This window comes from Ambystoma mexicanum, chromosome 11 (assembly GCF_040938575.1).
Source record: "Ambystoma mexicanum isolate Mex_15411 chromosome 11, UKY_AmexF1_1, whole genome shotgun sequence".
Taxonomy (NCBI): Eukaryota; Metazoa; Chordata; class Amphibia; order Caudata; family Ambystomatidae; genus Ambystoma; species Ambystoma mexicanum.
In genome coordinates, this window is record NC_090934.1 from 456,694,682 (window position 1) to 456,709,290 (window position 14,609).

The following is a 14,609-nucleotide window of genomic DNA, read 5'->3' on the forward strand; positions in this document are numbered from 1 at the left end:
TAGCTATCTGAACAGCAGGGCGGACCTAGAGCTTCAATCTTCTCCTCTATCACCTGAGCAGGCGACTGGGCGAGCTGAACTGTGAATGGCCTTGTCGTATTTAATCTGCTCCTATGAATGTACGCGGTCTGCTGTAGAGACTTTGCATTGTTATTCACGCTTCAAAATATGTAACATGAGCTGTTGATGTAATGCACCAGTTACTGCTTCTTGCCAGTAAAGAAAAGTTTTAAAAAAAGATAAGGCACCTGGACCCATGTATCTATGCTCTCCCTGTGGCCCAGGTCAAATGTCCTTGTGATACATATTATGCTAAAGTTTATGTACCATATTAAATCTTGCAGGATTATGATTAGGATGAAACGTTAGCTTAGAAAGAGATAAAACTGCACAGACATCGCCAGACCCTGCACCGCTCCCTGATGAGCCCAGCTCACCCATGTGCCACAAGAAGTTGCAAGTTCAGCGCTGACCAATCCTGGAGCAACTCGATTATATGATGTGTAATGCCTTGTCTTCCCCAACCAATGAACACTACTTATTGTATCCCTTATAGCACACGCCATCAATGACGTGTTTTGTAATATAATGTGTATTTTCTGTATCTTGGGAGAGCGCTCTCGGAGTAGCAGAGTTCTCTGCATGCCCCATTTTAACTTTATATAAAGACATCTCTTTTACTCACTCGCAATTAGCCCTGGTCTCATTCGCTACTTGGGTGTGTCCATCAGTGTCTTATTATTTGGTTATTTCATTGTATGAGTCGTGAATGCCAGCTTTCACTACTATCCTGGTTGCAGTGTCTTGTGATTTCTTTACACACACGGACTGGTCCACTCTTTGCTTGATCTTTAAGATGAACCCTCTGCCACTTGCTGAGCTTATTCCAAGCTTAGTCTTAATCCGATTGCAAAGAAAGTCGGTAGTTATTGCTACAGGTTTCCAGTTGTTGATGCTGGGTAGTGCAGCAAGCTATACTCTACCACACTTTGCTCTGCTTCTCCAGTGAATCGCCACACACCACGGCACTGTATTCCAAGACACAACAGTGTCAGGTGGGGCCTTCCTGCTGAGCCTCCGATGATGGGTGCTGAGACATACTGCCATTTTCCTCACTGTGCTGCTCGAGAGCCTCTTTTCACACAGTGGGATAGGGGCCTGAAACATGTATTCGGCGGTCTCTGCCCAGCCTTTAAGGATTAGTTTTGCTTCATGCAAATCAGTCTTTCACTGCCGCCCTACTTCAGTGTTCAGCCTTGATGGCTGCCTCTCAAGGACTGGACACTTTATATGATATGGTATTTTATTTATATCAAGCTCATACACAAGTGTTTCAGAGCGTGGCAAGGGAAGGGAACAGGGGAGAAACAAAACAACGATCTTACTAGGCCCAGTGACATTGAGAACACGCAAGTGCATGGGAAAGGGATAAAGGGGAAAAGTGCATGGAAGGGGGAGAAGTGGAAAGTGCGGGACAAAGGAGAGCGATAAATAATAAATACAAATGTACACACTAACTTCCAATCTTGAATGTCCTTTTCCTGAAACACAGAAGAGGGCAACATGAAATACAGAATATGGTACAAAACACACACGTTCACGTTCAGTGCGACATACTAGCTTAAAAGACCCAGCTGAATCTTTTACTAACCTTTACTTTTTTCCTTAAGGTTTGGGCACCCTGAAGTGGCCATGCTCGCTATGTAATAGCAGTAACAAACTAAAATCTGCTACAATTTCCAGGGCTTAGTCCACTTTTGGGAGAAGCATTGACAAACCTAGCGGCACCTAGTCACAAGCAATGAGCTGGCATTAGACCAGACAAGGGTAAGCCAGAGTTGTGCAACATCTTCTCCTCCATCAGCCACTGGCTTCTTGCGTAAAGACTTCCGGAGTAGGCTCCCCATCCTTCCAGGGATGCGTCCGTGGGGGTCGTCTCCTGGTGTGGTGGGGCCTGGAAATCCGTGCCTCCAGTCAGATGTGAGCGCATGCCCCACCACCTTATCACTCAACGGAACCCCTCGTCGAGCGCAATCTTGTCCTGGAAGCTTCCGCACACCTGAATCCAGTGGGCGTCGAGGAACTCTTGCAGAGGGCGCATGCGTAACCTGCAGAGTCGGATGAGATAAATGCATGACATCATGCCGAGCAGAGACTTGATGGCCCTCACCGTGGCGATCTTCAGACCTAGCCGCCGTTGCACCTTGCCTATTATGGCCGCTACTCTCTCCTCCGACAGTGACGCCAGGCATGACACTATGTTTAGCCGGGATACCAGAAACAGTGCGTCCTGCGATGGAATCAAGCAGGACATAATTCACTGAGAACCCTAGATCAATCATTAGGTAGACAATCCTCGCTGTGTGGTCGACGGCGATGTCCCTTGAACTGGGCCGGATGAGCCAGTCGTCCAAGTGCGGGTAGACGCAAATCCCTTGCAGTCGTAGATGGGCCGCTACCGGCGCCAGGCAATTGGTGAAGACTCTGGGCGGCAACTTCAGCCCGAAGGGAAGGGCCTTGAATTGGTAATGCTTCTCTTGAACGATGAAGCGCAGAAATTGCAGTATCCCTTGTGAATGGGGATGTGGAAATACGCATCCTCCAGATCCAACGATGACAGAAAGTCTCCCTCTTGCAGCTGTCCGAGCAAGTGCTGAAGAGTGACCATCCAGAACTTCTGGGACTATGTATTTGTTTAGTTTTCGCAGGTCGAGAAAGGGCCTCCAGCCCCCGGTCTTCTTTCGCACAAGGAAGTACCTTGAATACACTCCAGAGTCGCTTTGGAACTAGCTATATCGCCCCATTTTTTAGCACGGCCCAAAACTCCAGCAGCAGTTGAGGGATGTGGCTTTCTTGTCGGGCCTCCGTGGCATTTGGGGCACTTCCATTGTAACTCTAGAGTGTGTTCAAAAGCAAGTGCGTCCAGTACCCAACGGTGGGTGGAGATGGACTTCCACACGCTGATTAAGTTTGCCAGCTGGCCTCCCACTGGGGTGCACGGGTGAGGGGCTGAGTTCCTGGCTCCGAAAGTCTTGGAGCAGCCCCGGTTGGTTTCCTGGGCCGAGGAGCGGGGGGGAGTGGGGAGTTGTCAGTAAGAAGAGGATCCCCAGCCGTAGCCCTTCAAAGATCAGGGAGACTTGCCTCCTGAGGACCTAAAGGACGGCTGTCGCTGCTGTAGCGTGCCCAGGGCACGTGCTGTTTCCGTGTCTGTCTTGATGGCATGTAGAGACTCATCTACAGCCTTCCCGAACAGATTGTCCCAGTCGATGTCCAAAACCCTAATCTGGTCCTCCTGTCTAAAGTTGGTGGCCTTGAGCCAACCACGGCGGCAAAGGAAAACGCTGTTGCCCATCTGGCAGAAACCTGGGTCCATGATGTCTGTAGCCACGCCCTCTTGAAGCATATCCAATGCTTCTGGCCTCTTATCGTCAGGAAGTCCTGCAGAGGTGCAAGCTTGAACCACAGCTCGCGGTCGTAGCGCACTACGATATCGAGGGCGTCAGCGGCCTTGATGGTCTTCGCTGCAGAGGAGATAACCCGCCTCCTCCTCATCGCACCAATTTCTTCCCCTCAATGTCCAGAGGGGTGGATGCTGCCGAAGACGTAGAACCTGACAATTTCTTGGCTGCTGCAGAAATCACTGAATCCGGCGACGTTTGGGCCTGCAAGCACTTATGCGCGGAATCCGGAACCTTGTACTTCTTCTCTAAGCGGTCCCTCATCGCCAGGGCAGTAGAGGGGTTCTTCATAAGTGCCAGCCCTTCATCCCAAATGTCATCCAGGAGGGGGACTGAAAGGATGGTCTTCCTCTTCGTTTTGCGGTACTGGTATAAAAAGCCCTCCTTCTCATCTGGAACGAGCTGGAAGAGCTCTGACGCTCAGGAGATCATCGCATGGAACAAACCTATCTCGTACGGTGGAGAGGATCTGGGCAGAGGCGATGGGAGGTCCCCCATCCCACTGTCGTCGTCTGTGCCTGTCGCCGTCGCTATGTCTGACCCTGTCTCACGTGGGGGGTAGCGGGGGCAGCGGATGCCTCTTCCTCTTCTTGGACGGAGGTTCCCGGGTCAGTGGATCGGTAGGCACGGGCGCCACTGGGAGAGCAGGCGGCGGCGCCGCCGGCATCCTCTTCTGTATCCCAGGTACAAGTGAATGAAGGGTAGACAGAATGTCCATTGAAAGATCTCTAGGTGGAGGCCTTGGTGCAGGGACTGGCAGCTGGGGAGTAGGAACAGAGCCAAGGCCTTTGTCGTCCTGAGGCTCTCTGTCGCCCTCCTCGACAGTATCTCCGTCGTCATACTCATCGTCGACCTCATTGGCTCCCTCTTCGTAGGGCTTGACTCAGACGAATCCCTCGTCGCCACCCTCCTCCTGAATGGTTTGGAGATAGACGAGTTCCTCCTCCTCAGCCGAGGAGATATCCATGCCCTGGAGGACTTCAACGCCTTCCCTCCCTTTCTTCACATCCAGAGGGGATGGTCTCAGGAGATGAGCAGCATCTTCTTCACTGGGGTCTTCTCATTGGGCTGGAATGAAGATTCCCTCCTGGCAGGGAGGGACACTCTTGTCTTCAGAGGGGCACCCTGCGGGTCCGCCCCCACGGCCTTTGAAAGGGACGCCACCACCACTTCGATGGAAGTCTGTCTGGTGCACATGGGCCTTCAAAGTCAGGCCAGCCTTGTCCTGCTAGGCCTTCATGGTCCACCCAGGCGCCTTATCCTGCTTGGCCTTCTCCTTAGGGGCCGGCTCTGAGGCCCAGTTCCCTTTGGCCTTCTCCGTCAAGGGTAAGCCAGAGGCCGCACCCTGTTTGGTCTTCTCCTTGGACGCCTCCAGGGTCACCTTCAGCTTGCACGGGTGATCCGACTTCTTCTTGGATGATGATCCGGAGCGTTGACTGGAGACCGATGCCGCTGGTGAAGTCGAACGCGCCCTGACTGACGAGGAGCCTGCTGCAACAGCACTCCCGACGGTAGCAGAACTACGGTGCTTGGCCTTTTGTTGGACCCCCGCGGGAGGGGCGCCCTCAAAGGACTTAGAAGCCTGCTCAGCTTTCCCGGAGCCAGGAGAGGCATGCCCATTAGAACCACCCAGTGCAGAGGCCTTGGCCTCAAACCACTCTCCCAGCTTACGCTGATCCTTCAATGTGCGAGCAAAGAGTTCACGGCAAAACGTACAATCTTCCTCCTTGTGCGTCGGGTACTGGCTGTACAGGCACTCGGACTGTTTGTCCATAAAAACATTCTGCAAACCGCAGTCGGTGCAGGGATTGAAAAGAGAGGGGGAATCCTCCTTCTCGTCCGACATGATCCACGCGGTGTAGGCCTGAGGAATCTTCTGGAAACCTCCACGAAAGACAAAATCCGCCCTTGAGGGACGCTGATGAATCAGAAAAATGGGTCACCATTAATCGGAAGGTTAATTGATGGAGCACACGGGCACGATTGACTGGAAAATAGAGTAAAATCTTCCAAAAAGCGAATAAAGCAGTAAAAGCTCGAGAGCCAAGCACAAGGACTCCCAACACTTGAATGTGCAGTAAAAATCTGAAAATGCCTGCCAGAGGAGGGGCTTAGGGAGAGGGCAGTCATTGGCTGGGGGCAGAATGACCCAGAGCTCAGTGATTGGTTGTTAGGAGAAAGATTTTTTCTTTTACCACGGATTACCAAGCTGACGACGGGGAATATTCATGAGCATGTGAATCCATGCCAGACCCCATGCTGAAGAACAACGCAACATTCAGCAGGTTGTCCCTAAGGGACCACCATGTAAGGTACCAAGCAACTCGACTCGTGACCCACAGAAGATCTGACATGCGGTCCTGGAACTGCCACCACTGGCAAAGGAGCAGCCACTGAAGCGATCTCATGCGTAGCCAGACCTCAGAACTTCTAGAATGCAGGAGGCCATGAGACCCGGCAGATGCAGGAATGTGTACTTGGGCTTGGAGGAAATGTACCATCTGAGAGATGTTCACCACTCAGTCTTTGGGTGAAATGGCTCTGCCCAGAAAAGAAACATTCTCTCCCCCGAGGCGAGCCACCACCACTGCCAGCTTGGTGAAAACCCACATTGACAAAGGAAGAGCGAACGTCGGGACTCTGAACTGGTAGTGATGTTGGCCCACAATGAACCTGAGATTTTATTTTGTGATTGAGATGAATGTGAGGGTGGAATCGGGCATCCAGAAGTTTCAGTAACACCAACCAGTACTGCAGATCGAGGACTTGAAGGATCTGGGCTAGAGTTACCATCTTGAAATTGTCCATTCACATGTACAATTTCAGAAGCCTAAGATCCAGTAATGGAAGCAAGCCTCCATCTTTCTTTGGGACCAGCCAATAAATTGAGTACTACCCCTTGCCTCATTCTGAACGTAGCACCAGTTCTATCATGCTCTTCGAGAGCATCAGACATACATTCTCCAAGACGATGGGGTCTGCGCAAGAGGTGGTGGAATGAAGAAGTGGTCTGAAGGATGCCAAATGAAAAGGAGGCAATAACCGTGCTCAAAAACTTGTAAGGCCAAAGCATTGGACCTGGTTCAAGACCAGAGAGGTCTGAACAGGGACATGCTCATTCCAACAGGGGACTCGTAGCAGAATGTCTCATCAAGGTGTTGTACTCTGGTTGGCTAAGGGGACAGTGGCTGCTGTCGTTTCACCCTTAGGGGAGCCTCAGTCTCTTCTCTTGGGAGGTGTCTGCCTTGCTGTCTCCCAGGGGCAGTCAGAACTCTTCCCTAAGGGGCATAGGAGGCCGAAGGGCGAAAGCCCTGCTCCCTCATGGAAGGGGCTGGGGTTGCTGTATGGCCAAACACAAAGGGCCTCATTACACGGTAGGCGGTGAACCATGGCGCTATTAGCGCCATGGTTCATGCCGGTAAAATACCGGCACTGCATTGGTGGAAAGGGGAATTACCGCCCTATTCCAAGGTTGGCGGTAATTCCCCCTTCCACCATTGCCCTTCCCCATTCCCATTTTTGCCCCATAGGGCATAATGGGAATGGGGAAGGTGCGAATTAAGGTACTGCAAATTTGTGGTGGCGTAATTAGCACGGAGGTCCCTTTGTGGGTTGGTTTTTAATGCCTGCAAAAAGCAGGCGTTAAAGGACCAACCTGCAAAGGGACCTCATAATAAGACGGTAAGGGTTAACGGTCACCGGTGACCGTTAACCCTTACCGCCTTCCGTGTAATGAGGCCCAAAGACTTTGCTGTCACTGTGGAAGACTGAAACCATTGAAGGCTCTCACCAGCCTTGGCCCCAAACAGGTTTTGCTCATAAAAGGGCATGTCCAGAAGCTTTGTCAGCACATCCTGCATAAAGCCTGATGTCTTCATCCAGGAGTGATGTCTTATAATCGTGCTTGTGACCATGGAAAGCCCAACACAGTCAGCAATGTTGAGCCTTGAGAGCAGGATCGGACAGGAAGCCGGCCGGCACCATGCCCAAAAATCCTTCTCTCATGTCCATTCAGCGATGTGTTCTGTTGCATTGGCCACTGTGGACCAAAGACCAATAGAAACGTTGTCAAGGCGCAGGAATTGTTGAGTGCCTGGAGTCAAATACCTTCTTTTCCTAGGTGTCCAATCTCTTACTCTCGGTCAGGTGGGAGCGACAGAAAGGTGGACTTCTTCAAATTCACAGTTGCGGCCTGTACCACCAAGCTCTTCGGGACAAAAATGCCAGGTCCGAGGGAGCAGGATGATGCTTCTTTGCAAGCTCCAGCTCGATTACAGGTGCAGAGGCGGGTCTTTCTCACACCTACAGCACTGGAGCTTCTAGCACTATGTTGAACAGTAGCAATGTCTTCTTCTTGGGTCCTTTTGTCCAGGATGACCATTAATTCGAATTGGACCTTTGGTCTGTACGGGGCCAGACAACCCCAGGGTATCAGCAACCTTGGCCATGAACCTTTAGAAAGATGCCTGAGGTTTGGGTGCTGGTATGATGTCCACCTCAGTGGAGGTGTCAAGACCACTGGCCTCCTGAAGATCTCTGGCAGGTCCAGTATGACTGCACCTTCCCCATAAAATTCCTGCAGGAAGTCTCTATCCTCTCTGGAGCCCAATGGCTCCAAGCCAAAGACTAGGGTTGAAATGGCACTGATGCCTCGACACCCGAAGGCGGTGCCTGTCGGTGCTGGGAGAAATTGCTGTGGGTACCCTGTTGGATTGGGGTAACACAGTGGGTCCTGTTGGAGCCAGCAGCGCCAGGAAGAAAGCCATCGGCGTCGGGGCATCGGAAAAGATGTCAAGTGTCTTCAAGAGGAAAGCTCTCCCATACGCCTGGCGTGAAGGACTGGGTGGCAAACGGTACTTGCAGCGCCGCTTCTGGGGATTCTACGATGACAAAGAAGAAGGATGCTGTGAGGAACAGCCAGGGATCGAGACCTCCTTCCGTGAAGCTTCTTCTGGTCTTTTCTTGCATGAGCCCTTTCCTCAGAGAGGCAATCTGCCTACACCAGACACCTTGTTGAGGTAGAATGTTTACCCAACCTTTCCCGGAGGGTGCTGGGATGCATGGATTGGCATTACCCGCAATCTTTGAAGTTGTACTTCTCCACCAAGAAGTATAAACATATACAATGGGGATCCGAAACAGTCATCTGCCAGTTGCAATCCACGCAAGGCTTGAAACCTGAGGTCTTAGTGGGGTTGGGCATTTTCTTGTCGAAACAAAGTAACATGTTCAAGAAGCGCACAAAGTTTGTGGAAAAAAGGAACTGAGGTTATGGTGTGCAGCACCCTGAGATATACTAACCCCAAAGTCATGTCTGCGTAGGTGTGTCGGGCAGAACCGATGATGAGCCGTGCTGTGCCCCCTCATGACGCAAACGTTTCTGAAGATTAACTGTGCTGCAGATAGGATTATCATAGATGAGAAATTCTTGGGAGAAAGGGAATCCATTAGAAATAACACTGTTGTCTACTAGAGGGAGCGTCATGCTACTTATGATATGGTATGATATGATGTGGCATTTATAACGCGCCTGTACACAAGTGTTTCCAGGTGCGACTAGACAAGGAGTGGGAAACAAAGGGAGGAGAAAATAACGATCTTACTAGGCCTTGTGTCATTCAAATCGTGCAAGTGCGGGGAAGAGGGAAGGCAAGAAGTGCCATAGGGGAGAGTGGAGGGGGAAGTGCAGTTAACTCAAAAGTACAGCCAGCGGGTGGCTCTTAAGTGCATGGAGAGGGGACTGTAGGGTTGCAGATACAGACCCTTAAGTTCTAGGGAGGCAGTGCAAGGGCAACTGGGCATGCAGGAGCATGGGCCCCAGGTTCAGAGGGTGACCAGTGCACGGAGCGGTAGCTGCATCAGCAGGGGAGAGGAAGAGATAAAGTGATAGCGAAAAGGAAGGTCTTGAGTTGCTTCCAGAACCAGAGGTGGTTCTGCTCAAGTTTGCGAGAGGCAGGGAGGCTGTTCCAGAGGGAGGCCCCAGCCGAGGAGCTGGATCTGCCCCCAACTCTCTGCTTGGAGAAGCGTCTGACCCTCAGAGAGTTGGATAAGCAGAGAACTCGAGAAGGAAGATGCTTTGGAAGAGAACATTGGAGGTAGAGCGGTCCAAGGCCCCAGAAAGCCTTGTTGATGATGCAAAGGGTCTTGAAGTTGATCCTTGTAGCCACGGGGAGCCAGTGAAGACATTTCAGAGCTGGAGAGATACAATCCCTGGGCTTGAAGCCAAGGACAAGTCTTGCAGTCCTGTTCTGGATAAGATGAAAAAGTTGAAGAGTAGAGGCAGGAACTTTTAGAAAGAGGTCATTGCAATGGTCCAGTCTAGAGAGGACCAGAGCTCTGGAGACAGTGAGCTTCTGGGGGAAAGTGTGAAAAGGAAGAATACCTCTGAAGAGGTGCAGCTTTTAGTTTGACTTCTTAGAAATGTCAGAGATGTGAGGAGAGAAGGAGGGTGGCGTTGAAGATGACACCAAGGTTCTTAGCCTCACAGGAAGGAGCAGGAAGAGGGCCCAGAGTGGGCAGCCAGAGAGAGAGGAAAGGAGGGCGCAGGTGTCCCAATGAGGAGGAAGTCAGTCTTACTGGCATGAAGGCAGAGATCTGGAAAAAGAGCTTGAATTAATGTCCTATAACATGTCTTACTCTTAGCAGCAATTGTGATAAATACAAGTTTGCACTTTCTTTCCCTTTTCACCGATGAGGCTAAATACCTGGCGACCCTTCCAAAGCTTGGGCATCACTTAACAAGGACAAATCTTACCAATAAGCAAAGATAGAAAATAGGAAAAATATGTTCTTGATTGGGAATTCAGGCAAAAGAATTAAACATTGAGGTGAAAAGGTTACAAAGTGGATCTTCATTTAAAAGATATTAAACACTAAGAAGTGCTACAAGGAGCAGTAGGTTTCATAGCTGGTATCTGCCGTGTCATTCTTATCACACCATCGTCACTTCACTGCTCTGGCTCCCAATAAACATGTGGTGTATTTTCATCTGCCGGCAGACAAACACCTTATTTCAGGGGACTAAAGAGTATTCCGGAGCAAAGACTGGACATGCTACCCTTACATAGCTAGCAAACCGTATGTTTATCGATCTGACTGTACCTCGGACATCTGGACCTCACACCTTCCTGAAATATACTGTAACCCAAAAACTTTTAGGCAAGAAATGAAAACTATTCTCTCCAAGAAACTCCTCACACTTAAGAGTTAACTGAGTAAACTATCCCAATGATAATGTACTGGACCACCAAAGAGATGCTATGTTTGCCTCACATCCCTTTCATATTTTGACCATTGACACCAATCCATTAATCCAGTTTGCCCCCTGCCAGGTCTCACACCGGAATTATCCTTGTACTGCCATGCCTCTTCAGCTCTTTGACCTTCCCTAGTCGACCCTCCATCTCAACCTCTCTCATTATCTAGTCATAAATGATGGAAGCCTAATTGCTAGTGCTTTTCTCCTTGGTGCACATAAGCAACGTTTCACTGCTTCATTTTTAAACCTGGCCTCTGGCTCTCCCGCCCTTACCTCATTCCACTCAGACACCTGCAAGTCCTGGTAAAAGCAAAAGAAATACTCTGCAATGACTGCTACCATTTCGATTGAACAATATCTTTGAGACTCTGATACACAGGTAAATGCTTTTTGAGTCTCTTGTATGGACTGCCATTCCTCATCTTTCACTTCACCACTACTATGTTCTCTCTTCTAGCAGACCCATATCTACCCTAAAGGGTGGAATCAGAATTCTGCAGCTGACCCAGAGGGCCATGTTAGACCAAAGCAAACTGCTGAACATAATCAGGATAAACAACTATTGTAAAATCAGTATATGGACCAAGACTTCTCACTTGGCCACCTCCAAACCCCATGCACTAAAAGCGGCTCTTGGACGAGGAGCCTATTTTTACCTTCATTTGAAAAACATGTTGTGTTTCTACTGTTATATGATCTGTTCAACTAAGTTATCTTTTTTGTACCAGTGCTCATTGTACATCACAGGGAGGAACTTTGGTGCGAGTCTTAGTTAATAAAACTTCCAAAACTAGTATTGTTGCTTCTTAAGTGACATACACTCATGCCAAGTAGAATTAATTTCACACTTGCATTTATTAGGTCTGCATGCACATATTCATCACTGCATCAATACAGTGAATTGTGAAGCATTGGATACAAACAGAACTAGTTCGTCAAGCACCAGCGATTCTGAGCTAGTGGAAAGAAGACCCACAATTGTAATCTGTCTACGATTCCATGCGGTACAAATGGGGGACCAACACAGAAACCTAAGGACACTACAATCTAAAACCACTGCCCAAACTAGAAAATCACAGCAAACTTAATCTCACATTAGCCATCTAAATATTAAGAATCACCCCTGTAGCAAGAAGGGTGTACTATCTTTACTTTGGATGACTTACCTGTAGGATCAGGCAGTACTTGAAGCTCAGCAATTGGAGGTTGGGGCTCGCAGGCCTGTGATAGCTTGCAAGATCTCAAGAAGTCAAGCTCAGTTTGAAGTTGTCTGATCTTCTTCTTAAGCCGAATGCAGTTAGGGCAGATGGATGTTGTTGGGGTCTCAGTGCAGTCTCTGGAAGGAGTGACAGCCTCTGTTGGAAGTTCCGATTTCAATGATAAACAATCATCCTCCTCGTCTTCGCTATGCTCTCTAGCTGCCCCAAAGGGGAGACAGTAAGGGCGGACCTTGCACTCACCCATACTGGACATCTTGCTGATGGTACGAGAGTTAATTTGAGCCACCTTTCCATATTTGTCATCTATATCGTCACATTGCGTGGGCTTCTCAGAAGTGACAGGACTGCTCGTGGCCAAAGGGCTCTCAACCATTTTCACAGACTCCAGAGAGGCTTCCAGAACATCTTTGAAGATGAGGTCTATCTTCTTTTTCTTTGCCTGCGGGTGGGTCTCCCCGTCATCACTGCCCCGCTTATAGGATATCTTGCCTTGCTTTAGAGTGGCCAGAGGCAAAGGCCCTTTCACATCCTTCTGGTTCTCCAAACAATTGTATGGCTTTTCCCTCAGTGATTTTCTATCTCCTGGAATGGAAAATTTGAGGGGGATTATCAATGGAAACTTGACAATGTTTCTCATATTAAAAAGGCAAGAAATACAGATAGACCTCACTTAGAAAAACATTCTGGAAGCTGTTCCTTGGAATTTAAGCTATCAGTCACCAGAACTGGGTCATTCTAGAATGAAGGTGACCTTGCCAAGCGGAGGAAGCCTGGTGCTTACAGCAGCCAGCAGGAAGAAACAACCAACTTGTGCATAGATACTTAGGGTATATGGCCTGGTCACGAGTTGGGCGGTATCCTGGCTGGGATACCGCCCAACATTATAAGTGTTAGCACCCACCCGTCTGGCGGTATTACCGCTGGATCACGGGTTGGGCGCTAACTGTTAGTCCCCATCCCCCATTGGGTCCATGGGACCCAATGGGGAAATTTCAGTGCAATTACCGCACAGTAATACTGCCAGCGGTAATTGCACCAGAAATTGGCATTTTTATGGTGTGTTTACCCCCATCTCTTAGCTGTGGGTAAACATGTCAGAGTCGAGATTGGGCAGAACCTTAAATGCCGACCGTTACTGCTGCATTTAAGGGCTACCACCCAACTCGTGATCAGGCCCATAGTAACTTGGTGGCACCTTTGCAATGGAATTTTCATAGTTGACACCACCTTTTAAAGAGGCACTAATAAGAACATTTAAAAAGGAAAGGTATGCAGTCGCTGTAGTTGGCACATCTGAATGAAACCTCAAAACCTTTTTTTTAATTGTGATTATTGTTTTAAAAGTAAGAACCAACCTTACACAATGAAATACAATCATACACAATTAAAATCTTCAACTTCACAGAAATGAAAGAGATAAATCATCCATCATTATATATACATAGTAAGACAATATGAAAAACACATAGGTACTAACTGTTCAACAAGTTTCTGATAATTGATCAAAATACATATAGCAAAAATGTATTCAATGCTAAAATCAGTGACACATTTTCTCCCCACATTAATCTACACCAAACGCAAATTCAGTCACCAAAGCTGTTGTTCTTAAAACAGCTAAGCCTACTTTTATTAAAATACGTGCAGTCAATGACCCAATATGTCAGACTTTCCTTCATATCAATGTTATTGCAAAATCTGCAATGCACTAAAGTGCTCAGTGCAAGGGGAGTTTTCCAGCATTTTATTCTTTCCCTGGAATGAAACTGGTTTAGTCGAAATCATAAATATGTCGCCAAGACCTTACCACATGGGAAACGTTGCAAACATTGGGGACAGTCTTTTTTGTGGATAAACTGTGCATATTCAGTATTGGTAGAGTATTTGACAATACCGTCCACCATCTCCACCCAATCAAACTCAAACAATCTTCCTTTAGCAACACCAGGTCCGTATATCAACTCATCTTCCGAGCTCCCAATAAGAATTAACATATCATGGATCCGACCCTTAAATATATTAATGGACAGGGTGGACTCTTCCATCATAATGCGATTCAGGTCTGCGTATAACGAGTTAGCCTCTGGATACAGAATTTTCCTGTATATTGACATATGTCTCCACATAAGGCGTGCCTTCAGGGAGATGAGACAGTGTTTGTGCCTAATAACCGAATTGGGAACTGCCAAAGGCAAGTTTAGTACTTACTTCCATAGTTTGTCTTGAATGATATTTAACATACCACCCACATCAAGTATGCATATGTCCAGCCCATGAAGCAAAATCGGTTCGACCATAGCCAAATAATAGCGTATAGCAGGCATAATAGAACATTTACACAATCTGGCAAATAAGCATTTCATTTGGGGAGTGAAGATCCTCATTTTTCCAATAAGGGTATCCCTCCACATAGCCATAGAAGTATTATTGCTCAGGGTATAACCCAAATATTTCATAGCTGTTACCAGGCCTAAGCTTTCTGGTCCCATTACCCAATGCATGATCTTGGGTTTGCGGACCCTAGCAAAAACCACCAGTTACGAATTAGTGCCATTGGGCAACATATTATTTAAGGCATACTTCTAGAATATATTTAACTTGCTTTGTAAGCCCATGGCTGTTCGATCGAAAATAATAAAATCGTCTGCAAAGGCTAGTCAGTCCAACCTAAGA

General features: G+C 48.3%; 1 protein-coding gene across 7 annotated transcripts in view; it reads right to left on the bottom strand.

Annotated features, from left to right (window-relative positions):
* The window catches only part of PRDM11 (PR/SET domain 11), an 804,858-nt gene that overhangs the window by 130,304 nt on the left and 659,945 nt on the right, over positions 1-14,609 (bottom strand). For 6 of the 7 annotated variants that reach the window (XM_069623301.1, XM_069623298.1, XM_069623299.1 and 3 more), the window contains one exon: positions 11,883-12,518. The exons of the other annotated variant lie outside the window; for it this stretch is intronic. In XM_069623301.1, the coding sequence (XP_069479402.1) occupies positions 11,883-12,518 (636 nt within the window). The remainder of the gene's footprint in view (positions 1-11,882; positions 12,519-14,609) is intronic. 7 annotated transcript variants of the gene reach the window in all.